The sequence below is a fragment of the Gavia stellata genome, chromosome 1, assembly GCF_030936135.1.
Source record: "Gavia stellata isolate bGavSte3 chromosome 1, bGavSte3.hap2, whole genome shotgun sequence".
Lineage (NCBI taxonomy): Eukaryota > Metazoa > Chordata > Aves > Gaviiformes > Gaviidae > Gavia > Gavia stellata.
The window spans coordinates 24,949,278-24,969,412 of NC_082594.1; the positions used below are offsets into that span (position 1 = coordinate 24,949,278).

Here is a 20,135-nt window from a genome sequence, read left to right on the forward strand (position 1 = left end):
TGTAATTCTCATCTCTTTTCAGTATGTAAAAATGATCCCTTGAAAAAAGCAAGAAGGCCCATGATCTGAAGATTAGTACTTTGCTATCTTCCTGGTCTGCTAATAGTACAGAAAAGTAATTCTCTGTCTCAATAAAAAACTAAATCAAAGTGTTGCTGTTAGGGGGTGTCCTTCTTAGATGTAGCATTTACTAGCTGCATAAAGCACTCTGCAAGTGATCCAAACACTCTGAACATTCAGTATTTTCAGCTGCCAAAACCATTAATTGTGTAGTGTCTATCAACTAATCTAAAACAACACTTCCCTTACTGTAGAAATTGAGAAGAGTGAAGGCTAGGATCATTCCACCTGAGCCCTTGCTGCTGGGGACTAAAAGAAATGTCACTTAGTCCAATAATTAGTGCCTTTTCAACTTCCAAGGAGTATTTCATTTTATGCTGAAAGAGAGAGGAAGATAAGTTACAATCATAAAATTGTAGAGCAATGCGGAGTTGAGCATCAGTAGTTTAGGGAGATTTTTTATCCGGTATGTCTTCTTTCAGCGAAGAAGGGATTTTCATATAATGCGAAATCCCTTCCCCACCCCCTTTTTTTGGCTTGCCCTGGTTTTGGAAGCAGTACAGATAAGACAGATTTTCTCAGAAAAAAGACCATGGAATTCACTTATTTGCTGCTTCCCTCCCGCCCTTCTTTAAAGTAAATTCCATGGCAAATTAGAAATTATATGTGGATTCCAATATTTTTGAAAGTCCAAGTGAAACTTGGTGGCATGCTAAACTTCAGAGGAGCTTAAGTCAGAGACAAATAAGATTTGAAAAACACAAGCCAGCACACCTGTGAATTTACTAGAGCACAGTGATCTGTCTGCTCTTGTCCTCTTCTTCTCTTGAATTTAGCTTTCCAAAGCTTGATTTACATGAACTGCATGGAAGCCAAGATATAAAGCGGTTTTTTTAAGAGTACTAAATAGAAGAAAAAAACTATTCAAGCAATGTAAAGGCATAAAATTAAGCATCACAAGAGCTTAAAGCTTAATTTGTCATGGTTATATATAAGAGTAGTGCAGGATTTGGAACAATACTTTTCACAGATTTTTTATTAGTAAGGCCCGTGGAAAGAAGCCAGACTGAAATACTTTGTTCAGCTATACCGAGTTAGCATTATTTCACATTTCTGTGTTTGCTGCCTTTGTATTGATGGTAAGGTAAATAATTTTAATAATAATTACAAATGTTTATTAACACTCTGTGCATATGCACTGACATCAGGCTGTAACTGGGCAGATGTCATTGTGTTTGTTAGTTACAGCATTTACATGACAACTCTGTTCATCTAAAATGTCTTGAGAATGTGATATGTCTATAATAAGGAAAGCTGCATTAGAAGTGCAGGGAGTGCAAATGTTAGTTCTTGGCAAAGAGGAACACTTTTTTCTGAGGAGAAGAGTTAGTCCCTTAATCTTTGAAATGCTAATGCAGGTCAATGAGAATTTTTATTACTATTGCAACAGGACTTACGCTGACATTTTAATAGCTCCGGAATTATGAATCAGTGAATCATTACTGGTGAGAGGAAGAAATATAAAGCTGTCTGAACTTGTGGCATTGCTAGGTAGTGAAACCAAACTGGCATTTTCCATGGATTTTTTTTCTTATGATAGGCATAACTTGAAAGTTATATACAAAATGTTTCCATTGTAATGTGCCAAGTAATAAACCCAGCAGTCACAAAGCTTATCCTGGAAATTTCATTAGATCTATTACATCCAAAAATAAAAGTATTTATAAATAACAAAGTTCAGTTCTGTTCATCACTTGAAAACCCTGCCTAATTTTTTGAGTACTTTGCAATACGAGCTCTTTTTAATAACAAAGAAAGCAAATTTAAATAAAAGTATTATTTCAAGAGTTTCCTAACACAATTTCACTGTAAGTTCCTGAACTACTGAGTGGGATAAATCAAAACTAATAAATCTGAAGACCTAACTGAGGATATTTAGACTGTAATTTACCATTAGAATTAAAGCTTGATTTTATTAAGAATGCTGTGCATGTTGTATGTGATATTTCCAACCAGTTATCAGGTTGAGGCAAGCATTGCTAATACTGCTGACAAGTTATGCTGTTAAAGATGGGCTGTGCTTCCTATTGCATGCATTACACTGACACTCTACTTTCTTTCCTTTCCTTTTCTCCTGTGCCATGCTTGCTGTGTAGCAAATGGAATCTCTTGCAGTAAGTTGAAGTTCTTTCATATTCTTTGTCCATCTGTAGATGGACTAATACACCCCAATTTTACTGTTTTACTTCTAAGCATGTTTTCCTTCTTCATTATAAATTTCCTGTAGAATATGTGGTTCTACATGCAGTGACTAAAATAATTTACTAAGGTGTGTTTTGTGAAATCTAAAAATACTGTGCCGAAATTCTGACACCTTGATATGCTGTTCTGAATGGTCATTTACCTAAATTTTAAAAAATCAAGCCTTTGTAGGGATAGAATATGCTGGAGTGGAAGATAAGATTTTCTGTTATTTTAAAATTCATAATTTTCAATTTGTCCTAATGAAAAACTACAGTTTATAGTTGACAGTTATGTTTCAAATTGGTTTTGTTTATATGTTGGTGAATAGTTTCATCACTATTGGTTTCTAATACTTATTCAGGAAGAAGAAAAATTGAGTTGCTTGATATAGGAACTAAATACTGAGTGAGTCAAACATGAGTCTTCCATTTGACCTTAGTTTGTCCTCATTCAGGTTAGCAGTGAGAAGGGTGAAACTGCACTATCGTTCTCCAAGGACTAAAAAAAAAATCATGTGTTACATGCCAAGCTATCATGAGATTTTTATTTTTTTTAATTACGTTATGCCATGTCCTGGTTTTCAATTAAGTATATGTGTGTTTAACTGCTATGTAGTGTTGCCAGTTCTCCAAAATCTTAATAGAGTGAATTTGATCCCTACCGGAGAACCTCGGGCTGCATCCCTGCTGATGAACTAAACAGGAGCAGGCGGCAAGGCTGTGTCCCTGGGCTGGCATTAGGGGTGAACGGTTAGCACCTTCCCTGGCTGGGGCGCCAGCCAGCCCCTCACATGCCAGCGCACGGTTCAAGAGAGGACAGAAGCCAGAACCATTTCCAGGAGGTTGTATCTAAACAGTCACTCTTTATTTTGGGAGGAGAAAGGTTAGCCACAAAGATGCGCGCTTGGCAGTGCTACATGGCCTCAGTTACAGAGAATGGCCTCTGGGCAGGTTTATTTAACAGGCAGCATCCCTCATGCCCTAGCTCTTCATTCTCTCAGCCACCAATAGGTTTTGTCCCTGCCCACAAGTCAGTTCTGTCCTAGCAGGTTGCACATCCGTTCGCTCCCTCTTTTCCCCACCACGCATCTGCTTGGCCTTCCTTCAGCTCCTGTGGGCCTTTGCTGTTGTATCAGGTCTGGTGGGATTCCTCCCTTCCATTTGGGGAGGGAACGCTCTGACCCTGCTCACCATTAACAAACGTTAAACATACCGACTCAGATACCAGAACCGCACAGAGCTCAGACCAGGCAAATTTACAGCGCTGAACTCTGCTGCTGTGGCAGACCAACACTGAGGTGTGAGTAGCCCTGTCTGTCTGGCCTTCAGCAGGACGAACCCTGCCAGGTTGGTACCCGCTGGCTTGGCACTCTCCCCCTGCTCCCACTCTCCTCCATAAACCTCCTTCAGAAGGAGACTAGCTCTGCCTTGGTTTGGCAGTGCTGTTGGCTGACTGTTCATGGCTGGGTAGGTGGTGTCCACCCTTCCCTGATGAACAAAGCTGAAATTTGGCAAAGAACCTTTCTTTTGACCTCAGACCCATAGCCTTGTCTGGCTGTACAGAAATTTCAGGAACTGGAACACTAAGGATATGGTTCTAATTTTGGCTTATTATTAAAAACCCTGGCACTTATATATTGAACCATATGTAAACAAACACTTCAGTCAAATTAATGCTTATGATGTTTTTAAAGTACTTTTTATTAGTATTTGTGCTGGCAACTGACCCCAGTTCAGCAAATAGTTGAAGTACATGCCAGTAGCTAAGCATGTATGTAATGCTTTAAGGAAGCAAAGTCATCTAGTTCCTCAAAGCAAATGGAAGGATCACTGAGCCCAGCTTTGGTCACTGTGTCTGTAAGAGAAATAAATCAAATACGGTTTGAAGTCTATAAGGCTTTCCTGCCAAAGGGTCAGGAGGCCTCCGGACTTGTACTTGCAGAATTTTCCCTTCTTCCGTAATTTGACAAAGGTTAAATATTCCTCCCTTCCCCACCATGATCCAGCCGTGGAACTATGAGACTCCCCCTCCTGATAGACACATGGATACCAGGACCATGAGCGTATTAACTTGACTTCTCTGGCAGATGTGCCCATTGCATGTTAATTCAATATGTCTGACACCTTTCCTGTGGTGCTGCACATTACACTGGAAGAAACAAGTTAATATTCATAGAACAGTATCTACTTAATTTGGGAGAATAAATTGTAGAAGCCATATGTCCTCTTACACATGAAACTCCATCCATCTGTTGTACAGTTTCTTTAAGATGGTGGAAAATCCATGAGCTGAGGTTTAAGTTGCAGAGCTGGCATTTCCTCCTTCCCACTCCTGGTTGGATTTATTGCCTCTCTTCCTCTCCCCTCAGAGAAGCAGGCAGGAGCTTTGACCCTCTTGAACAACTGCTTCATTGCTTCTCTCTTGGATTTCCATCCTCTCAGAAGAGGTCTTTGACCATTTTTGAAGTTTTCAAGACTTCTATGCAGCAATTTCCCCCATATTCTGCTTCTGCTTTCCAGCTGCAACTGGAGACAGTGAAGCTAACCTATATAAACTGCTTTGAGATTGATGCTGACGTGTGCTACATAAGAGCTAGCCATCATAATTTTGATTTTCAATGTCGTATATGACTTACCTACAGAAGAAAGAACATTACTTGTTTTCTGAAATAGTATATGATCATACTTCAGTAAAATAATGTTTTTTGAGAACTGAACTATCTCAATGTGTTTTATTAGTTATTGAAAACTATCCCAACTCACTGATCTTTATTAATTTGTTCTTCTCCTTCAAATTTTTCCTTAGCAATTGGAACTGTGTCAGAGATTATATAAACTGCATTTCCAGCTGCTGTTGCTTTTTCAGTCCTACTGTAAACTTATCGGACAAGTGCATGAAGTCAGTTCCATGCCAGAGGTATGTAACAAGCTACAAAGTCTTATATTGAAAATACCACTTTACTTTTATTAGTTTACACTATATTTTTATTTCTATGGACTTACACCAAAGATTACACTATTCCACCCTGAATATAAGTCTGCAGACAAAACCCTTCAATATACCAGCATCCACATTAAAACATAGTCAAGATACTGTATTTTTTGTAATTGACTGAACTTTCAGAGAATGGGATATTTTATACATTCAGTCTTCAGAAGTAATTTCAGTCAGTGGTAACAAACTAGAATACCATATGAAATCTTAACTTCACTCACACACTTTACATGTAGGGATGGCTCACGCTGTGTGAACATCTGCAAGTGATTTATTTTTATTTTAATTGAGGCCTTAATTTTTACGGAAAATGAGTCTCCTTCACACATACAGAAAATATCCTTTTCCTAGAACATGACTGATTTTATCTGAACTTTGTGGAGACGCTTAGACCAGGAGCACTTGTTAGCATGAAAATAACAAAATATTTGGGTAAATTAATCTTAATATGGTTGCAAAATTAAGGGTTTTGCTGGAATAATGTATTGTAATTTCCAGCCATATAAACCATCTCCATTGCATGTGCATTATACTAGAAATGTCTGCAACAGTTTTTCACAAACAGCTATTAAATGGTTTTGCAACCTCTCACACCTGAGCAAGCAAAGGTGCGTAGTGTAGAACTACTTTATATTTTGACTGCAAGTGTACTGCCTGATCTTGTCCTCTGGATAAAGAAATGAAAATCAGTTTAATGTTTCCAAAGAGTATGAAATCTATTTTAAAAATACAATTAACTAAATACCTTAATGTCATAAGTCTTTTTAGTTCTGTGATTTTTACAAGCTTTCTTCTTTAAATATTTTTGACACAACACACTATCACTTTTGACCAAATAGCTTTCTGGTTTTAGATAAATCTTCATATCTTACTTTAAAAAACACTTACAAGAACAATACTGTTAGTCAAGTTTATTTTCAGCAATTGCATAAAATATGTAATACTTTGAAATATCTTTGAGTTGATCACTTTAAGTTGAATGATCATCATTTAAGGAAAGATAGTAAAATAACTTGCCATTCCAGACATATTTTTCTCCTGGTAAGGTGCATATATTTTAAACTATTGAGGGGTAGAAGTTACTGTACTTTGCTTGTAGCTGTAAAACAAAACTTCAAGCTCTAAAATGTATTTTATTACAGATTCTAGTAGTTTACAGAGTCTCTATAAATTAAAATTATGCATTTTATCAGATGTAGCAGTACAAGGAGTCTGAATACTTACTGTACGTTAAGGAACTGTTCTGAAAGCTGGCTCATTATGTGACTGGGCTGTTCGCTTTTAAGAGAAGACAGGACAGCAGGCATCTAGTCTAAGAGTAGTCTAAATTTGAGAAGTGTTTTGTGTTCCTTATAAGAGGATTGATTCCTGTAACTGTATTTCACAGTTATGATTTTGTTAGCTTGTTATAAATAATGCAGCCTATGGAACTGGGGAACAATAATATGAGGAATAGCTGTTTCACCATGAAATTCACATATTTTGCTGGAGCTATAAGCTATTATTTAAAGGGAGTTTTGTTGTTATTTCGTGTGACAGTGGTTATTTTTAGCATGTATGAGCATGAAAAGGTAGATCTTTAGGAATGAACTGTTCACTTTTAAATTATTTATGAGTCTTGTGCTATATCCTGCACATCCTGCATGTGTTTTGTAAATAAATAACAACATCATTGCTAGGAGAAGTATGTGTTTTCTTAAACTTTTCCACTATGATATGAAAAAAGTATCAGGGGTGAAAAATAAAAGAATGTTTAGATGTGCTCTTGCATTTTAGCAAGCCGAAAATACAGCATAGAGTTAAAGGAAGCACAAAGCTTAAAAATCTGTAGTTTATGTTTTCCATGTATTGTACAGAGCATAGAGATCAAGAAATGTCTTTGTGTTGAAATGGGGTCTTTTCCATAATGTGTACATCCAATGTAGTAGTAAGAACAGACTTGAATTCCTACTCCCTTTGGTGCCTATGGAGAATGAAAATACCCATCTCTCATCTTTCTCCTTGGAACAGCTGTTAAATATGTCAAGAGAACTGAGTGAGTTGAAGAAAAATCTTAAGGATGCTACTGCTGCAATCGCAGCTGAGCCTCTGACGGCAGAATCTGAGCCCACATTCAATTCTACGGAAGCAGCTATTCAGTCTATGCTGGAGTGTTTGAAAAACAATGAACTTGTTAAAGCCATCCGACAAATAAGAGAATGCAGGCAAGTTTTGCTACATGGTTCATATTAAGACTTTCATGTTAATAGAATAGCATGCATTTATTATCTTCCTAGCTTTATACTAACTGTAATGTGCTGAGTCAGCATAATATGTTTCAACAAGGTACATGGGGGCGTTGATATGACTAACTTTTGCAGGAGTGTGTCACAAGTAACTATCAAATCAGTAGTACAAACGTGTGCTTGCAACAATGAAGATGTTTAATTCCATTGCATAGATCATAAGTACTTCTGTGAGGCTCTTAAGAATCTTTTTACAGAGCTAATTCCTTACAGGTGTATGTCACTGGCATCAGCTAACATTCAGCCCAGTTTCACTTTCACTTATTTGAATGAGTTTTCTTAAGCTTTGTTTTTTTTAGATAATAGGAAATGCGCTTTTATGTGATTTCTGTGCCTGATACCAGAGTCTGAGTAGCAAATGAGTAGCATAAAACAGTGAGTTGCTATTGGCTTATAAGCGTGTGTGAGTCAGTCCTTTTAGAGATCTCTGTCACCTAGTTTCCGTCTGTGCTAATAAACCCATAATGATCCGCACATTCTTTTCCTGTTTGATTGCAGGACTTTGTGGCCCAATGATATCTTTGGAAGTAGCTCTGACGATGAAGTCCAGACACTACTGAACATTTACTTCCGGCACCAAACCTTGGGTCAGACGGGCACCTATGCACTGGTGGGCTCCAACCAGAGCCTGACTGAAATCTGTACCAAATTAATGGAACTGAATATAGAGATCCGCGACATGATTCGCAGAGCTCAGAGTTACCGGGTCATCAATACTTTTCTTCCAGACTCCAGCATTTCTGGCACAAGTCTCTGACAGGACTCTTGTGTCCTCTTTCAAGCTGGGAGTGCTGCCCTGTTGGAGTGAGGTGGCTCAATGTCTTCTCAGCCTTACAAAGGTTTGGTCAAACTGTACTCACTCTTGTTACATTTAGGATTTCTTCTAAAAAGAGATGGGCTGAACTTCAAATGTGTAGCAATACTGTAAGGACAAAGGTAGCATAGAGCATCTGGGACAACATCCTTTGTTCTCTGTTGCTCAAAAATCAGTTAGCGTTTCACTGAGCAACTGCAACTCACTACTGAAGAAGTGACTTCCATTGCATACCAAAGCCTACTACACTGAACAATACTTCCTTTCTAGCAAATTAATTTTAGGTTGGCAAAAGTGCAATGTTTCCTTCACAAAATAATATTTTTTGTTTAAAAAAACCCCAAACTTGTACATTTTTTCCTTTTTTCTCTTATTTGGTTGAGTGAAAGATGGGCAGAATGAAGCTGGCCACAGAATCTCGCAAACTTGTTGGTCAAAAGCTGAGAGCCTGTGTATATGAAACAAATTGTAAATGGACTACAGTTTAATGTACACTGTAATTTGAATATGATTACTGTATCTTAAAACAACGAGCTGCTATGAAGTACATTTCCTAATGTTACTAGGCTACTGTTTCTGAAGGTACTGGATACTGGATCATATTGCAGAGGTCTGTTCTTAGGCCCCCAAGCATCATGAATGGTCTTGGTAGATTTTCTTTTTTTTTTAAAGGACCTTGGCTGCTTTTTACTAGAGGGTTGCTTTTATGAATATATTTATACTATTAAAGGATGGTTGATCTAATTTAACTTGCCATTTTGTAGGAGAAAGTCCCATCACAGAGTCAAATCTTTTGAACTGTTATGCATGCATATTTTTATTTAATACAAATTTTGAGTATAAAAATGTAAAAAATATTAACGTGAAATGCAAGTTCTCATGATAAGTTTCTTTAAAGAGATGTCTTATTTTATTTGTAATGTATATATATAAAAGTCATACCTGTATGGTTTTTTTCTTACATTTAACTGCTGTCCAGTGTTAAATGTATGCATGTAAATCTGTTGCACATCTGAGACACTTTTATTCTGACAACTGTGTAACTTATTCACTCTGTAAATACACTTACCGTTTTTGTGAAGTAACTTTGGTTGATATTTGGATCAGTACATCCATTTAACTGAAATATAAAAGTCATATATAATCACAACTGAGTATGTGCTTGTTATGTAGACTGTGTTCTTGTCTGAATCTATACTGTTAAGGATGGTATCCATGATCAGCAGCCCCCAAAAGACACCTTTTTCATCATTTATGGTGTTCATTACACTGAAAGAAACCAGTGAGAAATGTAAGGATTTTTTTTTGTCAGTCTGTAGTTACAACTCAACCAGGAAGAGTATGTTGACTAAAGCAGTTTCATAACTGAAAAAAATCCAAAATGGAGCTGAAGGTTTGTTTCTGTTAAAAACATCAGTAATGGTCCTATTTGTTCCAGCATTGGGTTTGGGTGGGTTTTCTTCTCATTCTAAAGGTAAAAGAAAATCTGTCCACCCTGCTTATATCAGCCTCAGCTCTGAGAATTCAGTAAAGCACTCTCCCCTTCACCCCTTTTTCATTTCCAAAATGCTTGCACAATTTTATGTGGATCTTGAAAAACACATATCGATGCATAAAAGGGGTGGAGTCGACTTCTTTTACACGTTTTCTGATTTTGCAGTCCACAGAGCTCTGCAGCACAGTTGTAGTTGCAGGACAAAATAAATGCAAGGCAAATCACACAGCCATTTTTCTGAGTAAAATAATCTGCAATGATTAGAGAAGTCTTCAAATTTCAGTTATGTATTTCCCTTTTGGAAGCTATTCAGAACTGTAATTGGGGTGGTCTCCAAAAATTTTAGTGGTTGGTGAAAGCTGAGATCTGCTCTATCACTTGGCAAAATCACGGATATTTTACAGATCACAGAATCACAGGAAAATTCAGGTTGGAAGGGACCTAAAGATGTCATCTAGTCCAACCTCCAATTTGAAGTGAGGTCAGCCTTGAGATCAGATCAGGTTACTCAGGCCTTTATCCAGTTGGGTCTTGAAAACATTCAAGGATGGAAAGTGCACAGCTGCCCTGGACAACCTGTTCTACTTGACTGTCCTCAAGGTGGAAAAGCTTTTCCTTTAACCAGTCTGAACCTATTTTGGTTTATTTTATGTATTGTCGTGGTTTAAGCCCAGCTGGCAGCTAAGCACCACACAGCCGCTCGCTCACTCCCCCCCTGCCGCAGTGGGATGGGGGAGAGAATAGGAAAAGTAAAAGCGAGAAAGCTCGTGGGTTGAGATAAAAACAGTTTAATAAATAAAATGAAGTAAAATAATAATAATAATAATGATAATAAAAATTGTAATGAAAACAACAACAAACAAGAAAGGCAAGTGATGCAAATGAAAACAATTGCTCACCACCCTCCGACCGATGCCCAGCCCAAGCAGCGGTCCCCCGGCCAGCTTTCCCCCTAGTTTATATACTGAGCATGACATCATATGGTATGGAATATCCCTTTGGTCAGTTGGGGTCAGCTGTCCCGGCTGTATCCCCTCCCAACTTCTTGTGCACCCCCAGCCTACTTGCTGGCGGGGCGGTGTGAGAAGCAGAAAAGGCCTTGACTCTGTGTAAGCACTGCTCAGCAGTAACTAAAACATCCCTGTGTATCAATACTGTTTGTAGTACAAATCCAAAACACAGCCCTATACTAGCTACTATGAAGAAAATTAACTCTATCCCAGCCAAAACCAGCACATGTATGTATCCTGTCTCTCAGCCCACTACCATAAGCCACACTAAAGGGCCTGGCTCCAACTTTCCTGAATAACCATAACCTGGCAGGCTACTGTGAGGTCCCCCTGAAGGCTTCACCTTTTCAGACTGAATAAGCCCAGTTCCTTCAGCGTCTCCTCACAGAGCAAGTGCTCCAGCCCTGTGACCAGCTTGGTGGCCTCCACTGACCTCTTACAGTTGATCAATATCTTTCTCATATAGAGGCCAAAACTGGATACAGTAGTCTAGCTCTGGTCTAGTGAGTGCTGAGTAAAGGGGGACAATTGCTTCCCCTGCTCTGCTGGCTCTGCTTCTGTTCGTACTGCCCAGGATGTTGTTGCTGCCCTTTGCTGCCAGGGCCCACTGCTGGCTCACGCCCAGCTCGCTGCCAGCCAAACCCCAAGGGCACTTTCTGATGAGCTGCCCCCCAGCCAGCCAGTCCCCTGTCTGTGTCACTGCAAAGGGCTCTCCCCATCCAGGGGTAGGAATTTCCTCTTGTCCCTGCTGAATATCACAAGGCTCCTGTTGCCCCATCCCTCGAGTCAGCTGAGATCTCTCCAGGTGGCAGCACTGCATCCAGCTGCTTTGGCTGGTCCCAGCAGTTTGGGGTAACCTGCATACTTGGCAAGTCTGGTGTCTCTTCCAGGCCACTGGTAAAGATATTGAACAAGAGAGGTCCCAGGGTAGACCCCCTGTTGTATACCACTTGTTACTGTCCTGCAGGTAGAGTACAATTTGTTAAGCAACTTGATTCAATTGGTCCTCCAGAGGTTCCTTCCAACCTGAAGTATTCTGTGACTCAACAGATATACGAAAATCTATGATGTAACCATCTAGCTTTCTTAGCATCATTTCTAAACTTCAGGTAGAATAGAAATCACTATATCCTTAACAAAGCCTCACTGAAGTCCTAGGACAACATGAACAGCAGTAATGCCCCACTGTGCTTCTACAACACCTGGTACTTTGTAGTCAGGAGAATCCTAATTATTTTGCCTCCATGAAAGCACATTCAAAAAGCACATGACTCTTGAGTTATATTTAAGCCACCTACCCTGGAGATACCTTACATGACCAGAAAGCTTTGAGGCAAAAGCCTTTATCTGAATCGAGGTCACAGAGACTTGTTCTACCTCTTTTGAGACACATTGAGCCTAGAGAATTTGTTACACTGTCAGATACCCCAGCTACAAAGTTTTTTCCCTCCTCACTCAGAAAAACATGTGAAACTTACACTTTTCCCCTCATATCTTACAGACATAGTCTTTGATAATCAAACTGCTGTTTTATTTTTTTAATACATTTGACAGAGTCAGTGGCAAGAGGCACTTGTCCAGTCACCCCAGACTTTATGCTCCAGAACATTTATTTGCAACTTCCACACTAGTTCAGTTCAAGTGACTGAAGGAGAAACTTGCTATTGCAATTTTAATCTTAGCATTCCCTAAAAGACAGGCTAAAACCAAAACCTATTTTCTTTAGCAAATCAAATAGGTTCTGTTTCCCTCCAGACAGACTTTCTTCTTTCCTCACAGCAAGATGAAACTAAGGGGTAACAAACTAGTGCAAACTTTTATTGAACTTTATTCACAGCATAAATACCATGGAGTCAAATACTTTATCAATAATACAAAAGTCTTTATCCATTATCCAATGCCAGGTCAAAAGCCTAAAGTCAAAACATTGCAAGAGACTGACAAAGTGCAAAACGCAAAACAGAAGAGGGCACGCAGATCAGACAATGTATTTGAAGCTGTAAGTGTTATCACAGGACAGCCTCTTGCCTTTGCAGCGGCCACAAAGTTCTTGGCGATGAGGTCTCTTGAGATCAATGTGTCTTTTCTTCTGGGGGCAGGAACAACGAGTCTTTGAACAGGTCTTAAGAAACAAGACATTTTATTATTAGTAGAGCAAAGGCGCTCACTTCATGTTAGACTGACATTTAGTTTTCCTTAATCATAGCAACACATTTGGGCTGATACACTTAAGAGCTCTTGTGGTAAAAACCCTGTGGAGTTAAGCTGTAAGAGCCTTCTCACCTAGAAGCACAAACCCCTACCCTACATGTAGCTAGGCCTAACACTGTATGAAGAGAAAACCGTTCCTGTAAGCCATGTGCAGGAAGAGGGAGTCCTATCCCATTACACCTTTCCCAAATAGCATTTCCTAGTACTTTGATGAAAGCAAGTTCCCTTCCAGATAAAAGTCAATATCAAATTCAGCAACTGTAAACAAATGTGGCAGTCTTACTAGGATACAGAAATCTTAACTTACCTGGCACTGGATTGCTTCCACTCGGTAGGGATTGAAGCCCTTTTGGCATTTGCGACAGAGCTGCTTGAAGTACACCTGAAAAAAAAGCAAGTTCTCAGTTACTATAGAGACTTACTCAGTGTGTTCAGTACAGGTACCTAAATTTGTGACAAAACGTCTGATTTGTCACAGATTTGGTGCTATTCTTACAAGTATCAGGAGCCAGAAATGACTGTTAACTACCTTGTTGCTTCCATAAATGCACCACACGTAAGCACTCTCCCATCTGGTCTTGCAGTCTTTACAGTGGAAATAGCCATACTTCTGCTCCAAGAACTGCAGAGAGAAAGTTCACTGAGCAGCCTCCAGCACCACAAGAACACCCAGCCCAGCTCCTTCATCACACCACCTGTTCTCACAGGCAGGAGGCTCCATTGCTGCAAGGGAGACAGAGCTGCCTGGGGACTACCAACCCGGGGTGCAGACCTGAGCGGGAAGCCGCTGGGGACCACTGTGCCTTTTGCGGCTCAGGAGCACATCTCTCTCCCACCTGCTTCACGGTTCACTCACCCCCACCCCTCTTGCCCAGAGCGGGCTGCACCAGGTCCCAGCCTCTCCTCAGGCCCCGTTGTCCCATCTCCTGCACACCTGGAAGGCAGCCAACCGTCTGGGGGCTGCGGCCTCCTCCCGTGGTGTCTCCGCTGTCTCCTCACTCGTCAGAGCTGCCTCTGCCTGGCCCTCCTGCTGCTCTCCGCTACCATCCTCCGCCTTCTGCTGCTCGGGGGTGGTTTCGGACGCCTCTTCCTTCTCTTGGGGTCCAGTGGCCTCATGCAGCGTGAAGAGGCGGCGGTCCGGCACGGGTGAGTAGAGGGCAAGGTGCCCTTGGGTGCGGAGGACAGCCGGGCTAAGGGGCCGGCCAACAGGCAGCGTGCGCGGCCCCAGCGAGCACTGCACGGCGGCGTCAGCCCGCAGGTTCACCTGCACGGCCACCTCCTTGGTAGCGGCCCGGCGCAGCCACGGCGTCAGCCCGGGGCTCACCTGTGACAGCAGGGCCTGGAGCTGGGCCCGTCGGTAGCTGTCCAGGTAGTCTGAGGGCATGGGGGTGAGGGGCCCCCCGAGGAAGGGGCTGATGCCGCTGCTCTTGCTCTGCTTCCAGCTGGGCTGCTTCACCGCTGGGTCCCCGCCGCGGCTCGGCGTGAGGCTGCCCCTGAAGCTCTGGTACGTGCTGAAGGGGGGATAGACAAAGCCCTCCATGATCGTAGCCACAGAAGAGTCTGTCCTGGCGGGATCCCTGCCCTGCCTTTATCTTATCTGGAGAGCTGCTGCTAATTGTTGCTATTTGACGGGGAAATTGGCCCCAGGCCGGTGGGGCTAATGGGGGCGGGGGCATTGTTTGCAAAGGGAGGGCTGCAGGCCTGCCCCCAGCCCTGCTCCCAGCCCTGCTCCCAGAGCTTTTCCTGGTGGCTGAGCTGGAACAGGATGTGGTGTGTTTTCCACGCACGCGGTGTGGGAAGCCTGGACACGCAGACCACGAAGCCCCTGCTCCGGCCATCACCTACGGGATTGCCCTTCCTCGCCTCATTAAGACCCTTGTAGAAGGCCAAGGCCTGCACAGAGCTGGCCTGCAGCTGTGCAACGTGCCGACTTGCTCTGCTCCTGGAGGCCCTCATCTGTGATCTCAGGTAGGAAATGCAGCCACAGGGCTAGAAGCTGCAATAACAAATCCAGGGCTGAATAAAGTCTCAGTTCTTTACGCAGCTGTAAATGGGTGAAGATCCTGAGAGCTGTGTAAGTCCTGAGAAGTAATCGGCGCTCAAAAAGTAGCGCATCGCTGCGAGGCGCTGTAAAGATGAATAGAAGTCATTCAGCCGCAGCTGGGACAGCCATGGCTTTCATAGCGAGGGAAGTCCGCTGGCTCACGAGTCCTTCTGTTTACGGCCTTAACAGAGGGGAAAGGGGGGTTGGGAAACTAACAAAGCCCAGATAAAATGGGTACCCCACGGGCAACTGAGCAAAGAATGCAGGCAATTACATCTCTGAAAAGAAGTCTTTATCGGTATTAAAAGGTCTGAGCATCCCCACTGCCCCATTGCTTGGGGATTGTCTACATGCAGCTTTTCCATCAACTGTATTGGTTTAGGAAAAGATGGAATATACTTCAGTTTGTACAACGCTCTAGAGGGAAAACAGTTATACCGGGAAAAGTGGCTTAATACCTGTATAATGAAATAAATTTTAGCAATACAAGCACCTACAATTAGACTAATAGTCCTTCTTCCATAATTACATCTCTTTAGTTCAATTTTAAGGTAATATAGTTAAAATAATATAATTAAATCATCCAAACTGTGTGTGACTCTGTAGAGACTGTAGAATCACCAAATCCCTGGATCTGCTGTGATGTGAAATTTCCTTGCATGACTCCTCACCACCTTCATAAAAGCGTTGCATTATAAAATTCAATGGGCCAACAGGACAGGGGCTAGAGAAGAACTGGTAGGGATGACATCTTTAAACGTTCACAGTGTATTTGAGAAAGATCCTTTCAAGTGTCTGAAGTAAATCAGTAAGAACATTTTATGGAATAAAAAGGGGTTGAGATTCAGGAAACACATTCATCATAGTTAAAAGCAAGATGGCTCAAGGCTCCATGTTATGCTTGGGTTTTCCAAGCACCGTCTATTTCAACTCACAGCAAAAACAGGGTCTCAAGATGACCAAGTTAAAACTTTTGACTGCAGTGTGGTTGCAAAAAGAGTAAGTTGTTAGGGTGCGTTGGGAGGGAGATGGAGATTAAATTGGAAACTATATGCCGTCATTTAAAACAACGGTATGGCTTCCTCTAAAATGCTTTGGGAAGAACTGGTTACTGCACCTCGCCGGGACACTGCAGGATTAGAAGTTGAAGTAGTTCGTTGGAAGGAGGAGGCACATGGAAAAATTACTGTATGAAGAGTCACCTTCTTCAAGGTGACTGATGAGTAAGTAGGTGGTGTGATAAAAACTAAAATAAGGACTGGTGTGGAGAGGTAGGAAGAAACCCCTTTATAACACAAGAGCAGATGAACATCCAGCTAAAATGAAAGATGGCTAACTCAAAATTGGTAATACGAAGAATTTTCCACCCAACTTGAAGTTATTTTATGGACTCATTGCTGAGGCCAAGAACTTACCAAAAGTCAAAACGGGAATGGACATGTATGTGGAGGATATTCTCTTTATTATAACGTCAACAACCATAGTAATTTCATGTGTCAAGGCCTACAAAAACCACCTAACTAAAAAGATGAGGTTGACTGCTACAGGCAGCGACACTCCATCGCATTACTGCTGCTCAGTCTAAGACTTCTGGAGCCTTTTTCTGGATCACTGGTGTTAACTGATAGAAACAGTCTGAATATGTCGACCTTAGATGTGATACTTCATTTCTCACATATATAGGGATGTGCGAATAAAAGCAGCTGGCTGACGACACTCCCTTTCTGTATTGTGAGAAATCAGCCATGGAGGGAAAGCACTGACAGAAGACATCGCACTTCCTCCACCCGCAGCTACCTTGCCCTACGTCTCTCGGTCCCCCTCGCCCTGCCTCCGGTCCTCCTGTCCCCCCGCCCCGTGGAGAGGTGGAACCACCCCAAGGCCGCTGAGGAGAGGCAGCGGTGGCCGTTAAACCGCCTCCTTCCCGTGACGTACAGGCCGGGGAAGGCGGGAACGGCGGATGCTCTCAGTGCGCAGGCGCCCGGGGGTGTGTTGGCGCCAAGCTTTGAGCGTGGTGGCAGGGTCGCCGCGGGAGCGCGCCGTTCGGCGGGGCCGCGCCGCCCCTTCCCTCCCCCGCTCGCGCCGCTGCCGTCTCCGCGGGGGGTGCCGGCCCGCCCCGTGCGTGAGGCGATGCTGCGGCCATCGTGCCGCCCGAGGGGCCGGAGGGAGGTAAACGCCCCGCGAGTGGCTCTGCCCTGCCCTGGGAGCTGCCCCTTCGCGTGGGGGGCGTCCCTGCTGCCCCTGGGGGTTTAACGTCGCCGGGGGTGGGGGGGTCCCTCCCGCTGCCGCCCTTCTCCTCTCAGCCAGCCGCGGGAGTTGGCAGTTACCGGCCTGCCGGGGTGGGGGAGGGCTTGGGGCTCGTCCTCTGAGGCCCCTCGGCCCTGCGGGGTGACCCGGTGGCGGCTTCGCAGGCAGCGGCCCGTGCTTGGTGGTTGCCCGGCAGGAGCTTTCCCTAACGGGAAGCAGGGTGGATAGGGCGCTTCGTCGTTTAAAATGTGCTTCTGAGGCAGTTCATAATCTGGTGACTTTCTGTCTTAGGGTAGCCTTTACCCTTGTTTAAATGCCTGTCTTTCCCATCGTTTTGGTAAGGCAGCGTGTATAAAACAGCCGTCACCTGGGAATCTGATATTACAGTGGAAACAATAAATGTGTTAAACAGGAAAGTTTCTATGGCAGTCTTACTTACATCTGTTTTTTAATAGAACTGTGAAACTGGCCATGTCTGCTCCACTTGAAAGCAACTTTAAATCAAATTCTTGGCACATAAGTTGTAATGGTTGTAAGAGTTTATACGTAATAGTATATATTCTGTTCTAACATATAGTAATGAGTGTGGATTTTTTCTTTATACTTAAAATACATCAAAAGCGTTCTGCCTGTTCCGTCTTGATTTTTCTCCCATATTTGCTTAGGATTTTTATTATCTCTAGTATAATACCCTATGGTCATCTTGTCTGTTGTTTTCATACCGTGTTCATCATTGCAGTGTTTGAATACACACACGCACACATATCACAGTCCTAAAGCTAAAGAGTTTGGGTTATGACACACCTACCAAAAAATGCAGGAAAGCAGGGTTAACACTTGCAGTCCCATGGCATTAGAATAGCACTGTATGAAAGTGTTTTCTTATTTCTTCTCAGGTTTTCCAACAACTGTTCCGGTAATGTTATGGATGAGAAAATGGCTTACAAACCTGTGGAAAGACCGACTTTCTTTGAAATATTTAAGGCACGTTGCAGTGAATCAGGTACAGCTTCTCTACAGTAAATAATTTTTATTAGGGTTGCTTTCTGGACATTGATGTTTTATACACATCTGCTGTATATTCTATAGAAAACCATTATGCAACTTGTTAGCTGCTTTTCTTGCCCCAAATCTGTATTTGCCAATATCTACTTTTTTATATATTTCTTTACATTTTTATGTGTAACTTTTTTTCCTAATGTGTGCTCAATTACTTTTTTTCTACTTGTGTTTTTAGCTGTGGCCTCCTTACGTACCCACATGCAGAGCAGGTTTAATCTTTTGCCAAATGCACCTGTAGTAGTTTGATTTATTAATGTTAAAAGCAACCTGTTTAACTTGCCAGTCTGAGTAAAATAAGAGATAAACTGAAAGCCGGAAGTATACTTTTAATTTTAAACAAACTGGATATTTAGCTGCTCTTTGTTTAGTTTTGTTAATGGTCTGAGAATTTGGGCAGGTATACTTTATGGTATCGGAGTTCAAAGCTATCTAGAAACCAAATAAACAGAAGCATGACAATGGAAGGAGCAATGCGATTTGCTGCTAGCATTTAAATGCCTAATATATTTTCACAACTTGCATAGAGGATCCTGTTCTCCTTTTTTTCTTTTTTCCTTTTCATATGGTTTTCTGTATGTTTTTCTTCATAGACTTAGGGCCTATCAGTCTCAACTGGTTTGAAGAACTCAGTGCAGAAGCACCCCCATATGAGCCTAAATTGTTAGGAGGACTTGATGGACCCATTGGCTGGATTGATCAAACATCTTTTAAAACTCCAAGGGCAAAACTCTCTACGTACAGTCAGCTGGCGTCAACTCCGCTGATTTTTAAAGAACAAAATATGACATTGCCACCTTATTCTTCTCCTGGAAAAGAACTGGATCAGAAAAAAATAGGAGCAAGTAAGTAATTTTTATTTATTTTTTTAAAGTGGTACTTAAAGGCTGCTTGTGCCTTCCAGAAGCAAGACATTTTTTTAAAATATTTTGTTGTTGTAGCTGATGATTATTAATGTAATAGATAACGCTACTGCAGAAATTGTATGACTAAAAAGCTTATCTTAGTAGGCTTCTGAAGACGACCTATAAAAATGCAGAATTAATCTTAATAAGGAATTCAGCCTTGGTAATGTATATGCAAAGCTCCTGGTAGAAAAGATATTGTCGTGGACCTAATGCTCTACATAATGTTAATATAAGGAGATAATGAGCTTATTAGTGTAATCTCTTGACTGAGAATCAGAGTGAAGTTTTTTAGCAGTCTGATTTTTGTTTCATGCAAAATCTCTGAAAATCTTTTCAAGAGAGGGAATGATGCTTATCGTGCTTTAGTATGAGGTGATCTGTAGGGCACTTCTTAACCTTTCTTAGAAAGATTTAGAAGAACTAAGCTTTTTGAGTTAGTAAAATTGTAAGTCAGGGAAAGAAGTTACACTTTTCAGTTTGGAAACAAGGTTTTTTACCACTTTTATGAGGTACTTCTCATTACATTATTTCCAAATCCCAAGTACATCATGAAACTACATGTCACTCTGCTCCTTTCTGGTGTACCTGCAAGCCATAGTACCTATTCGCCTTGGACAGAGAGAAGAATCTTTTCTATGGAGAATGTATGCAAGATTGTGTATATGAATCTTTTCTATGGAAGAATATCTAACCCCGTTCCTGCGATATCTGACTTGTGTATCTACTATGTCTGTGCCCTCCTAACAATAAGATAAGCTTTTCTA

General features: G+C 41.7%; 3 protein-coding genes across 4 annotated transcripts in view; 2 read left to right on the top strand and 1 right to left on the bottom strand.

The window, feature by feature from the left end:
• FRY (FRY microtubule binding protein) overlaps positions 1–9,541 on the top strand; it is a 178,190-nt gene extending 168,649 nt beyond the window's left edge. For both annotated transcript variants that reach the window (XM_059823308.1, XM_059823300.1), the window contains 3 exons: positions 5,110–5,220; positions 7,309–7,502; positions 8,082–9,541. In XM_059823308.1, coding sequence (XP_059679291.1) covers positions 5,110–5,220; positions 7,309–7,502; positions 8,082–8,340 — 564 coding nt within the window. In that variant the 3' untranslated portion in view covers positions 8,341–9,541. The remainder of the gene's footprint in view (positions 1–5,109; positions 5,221–7,308; positions 7,503–8,081) is intronic.
• A 2,945-nt stretch (positions 9,542–12,486) lies between these two features.
• Positions 12,487–14,661, bottom strand: ZAR1L (zygote arrest 1 like). The gene is made up of 4 exons (XM_059823492.1): positions 14,048–14,661; positions 13,643–13,735; positions 13,421–13,495; positions 12,487–13,024 (listed from the first exon to the last, which is right to left on the bottom strand). The coding sequence occupies exons 1-4, from the start codon at positions 14,651–14,653 to the stop codon at positions 12,881–12,883; spliced, it is 918 nt and encodes a 305-aa protein (XP_059679475.1). The 5' UTR covers positions 14,654–14,661; the 3' UTR covers positions 12,487–12,880.
• Positions 14,662–18,316: 3,655 nt separating this feature from the next.
• The window catches only part of BRCA2 (BRCA2 DNA repair associated), a 40,109-nt gene continuing 38,290 nt past the window's right edge, over positions 18,317–20,135 (top strand). Inside the window, exons 1-2 of the mRNA XM_009820558.2 lie at positions 18,317–18,407; positions 19,057–19,308. Coding sequence (XP_009818860.2) covers positions 18,329–18,407; positions 19,057–19,308 — 331 coding nt within the window. The 5' untranslated portion in view covers positions 18,317–18,328. The remainder of the gene's footprint in view (positions 18,408–19,056; positions 19,309–20,135) is intronic.

Bases quoted from the DNA above. Each gene is read 5' to 3' on its own strand.
- ZAR1L (XM_059823492.1), bottom strand. From the start codon at position 14,653: ATGGAGGGCTTTGTCTATCCCCCCTTCAGCACGTACCAGAGCTTCAGG. The intron at 13,496-13,642 runs GTAGTTAACAGT...CTTTTTTTTCAG, and splicing joins GCATTTATGGAAGCAACAAG to GTGTACTTCAAGCAGCTCTG. The intron at 13,025-13,420 runs GTAAGTTAAGAT...TTGTTTCTTAAG, and splicing joins TGGAAGCAATCCAGTGCCAG to ACCTGTTCAAAGACTCGTTG.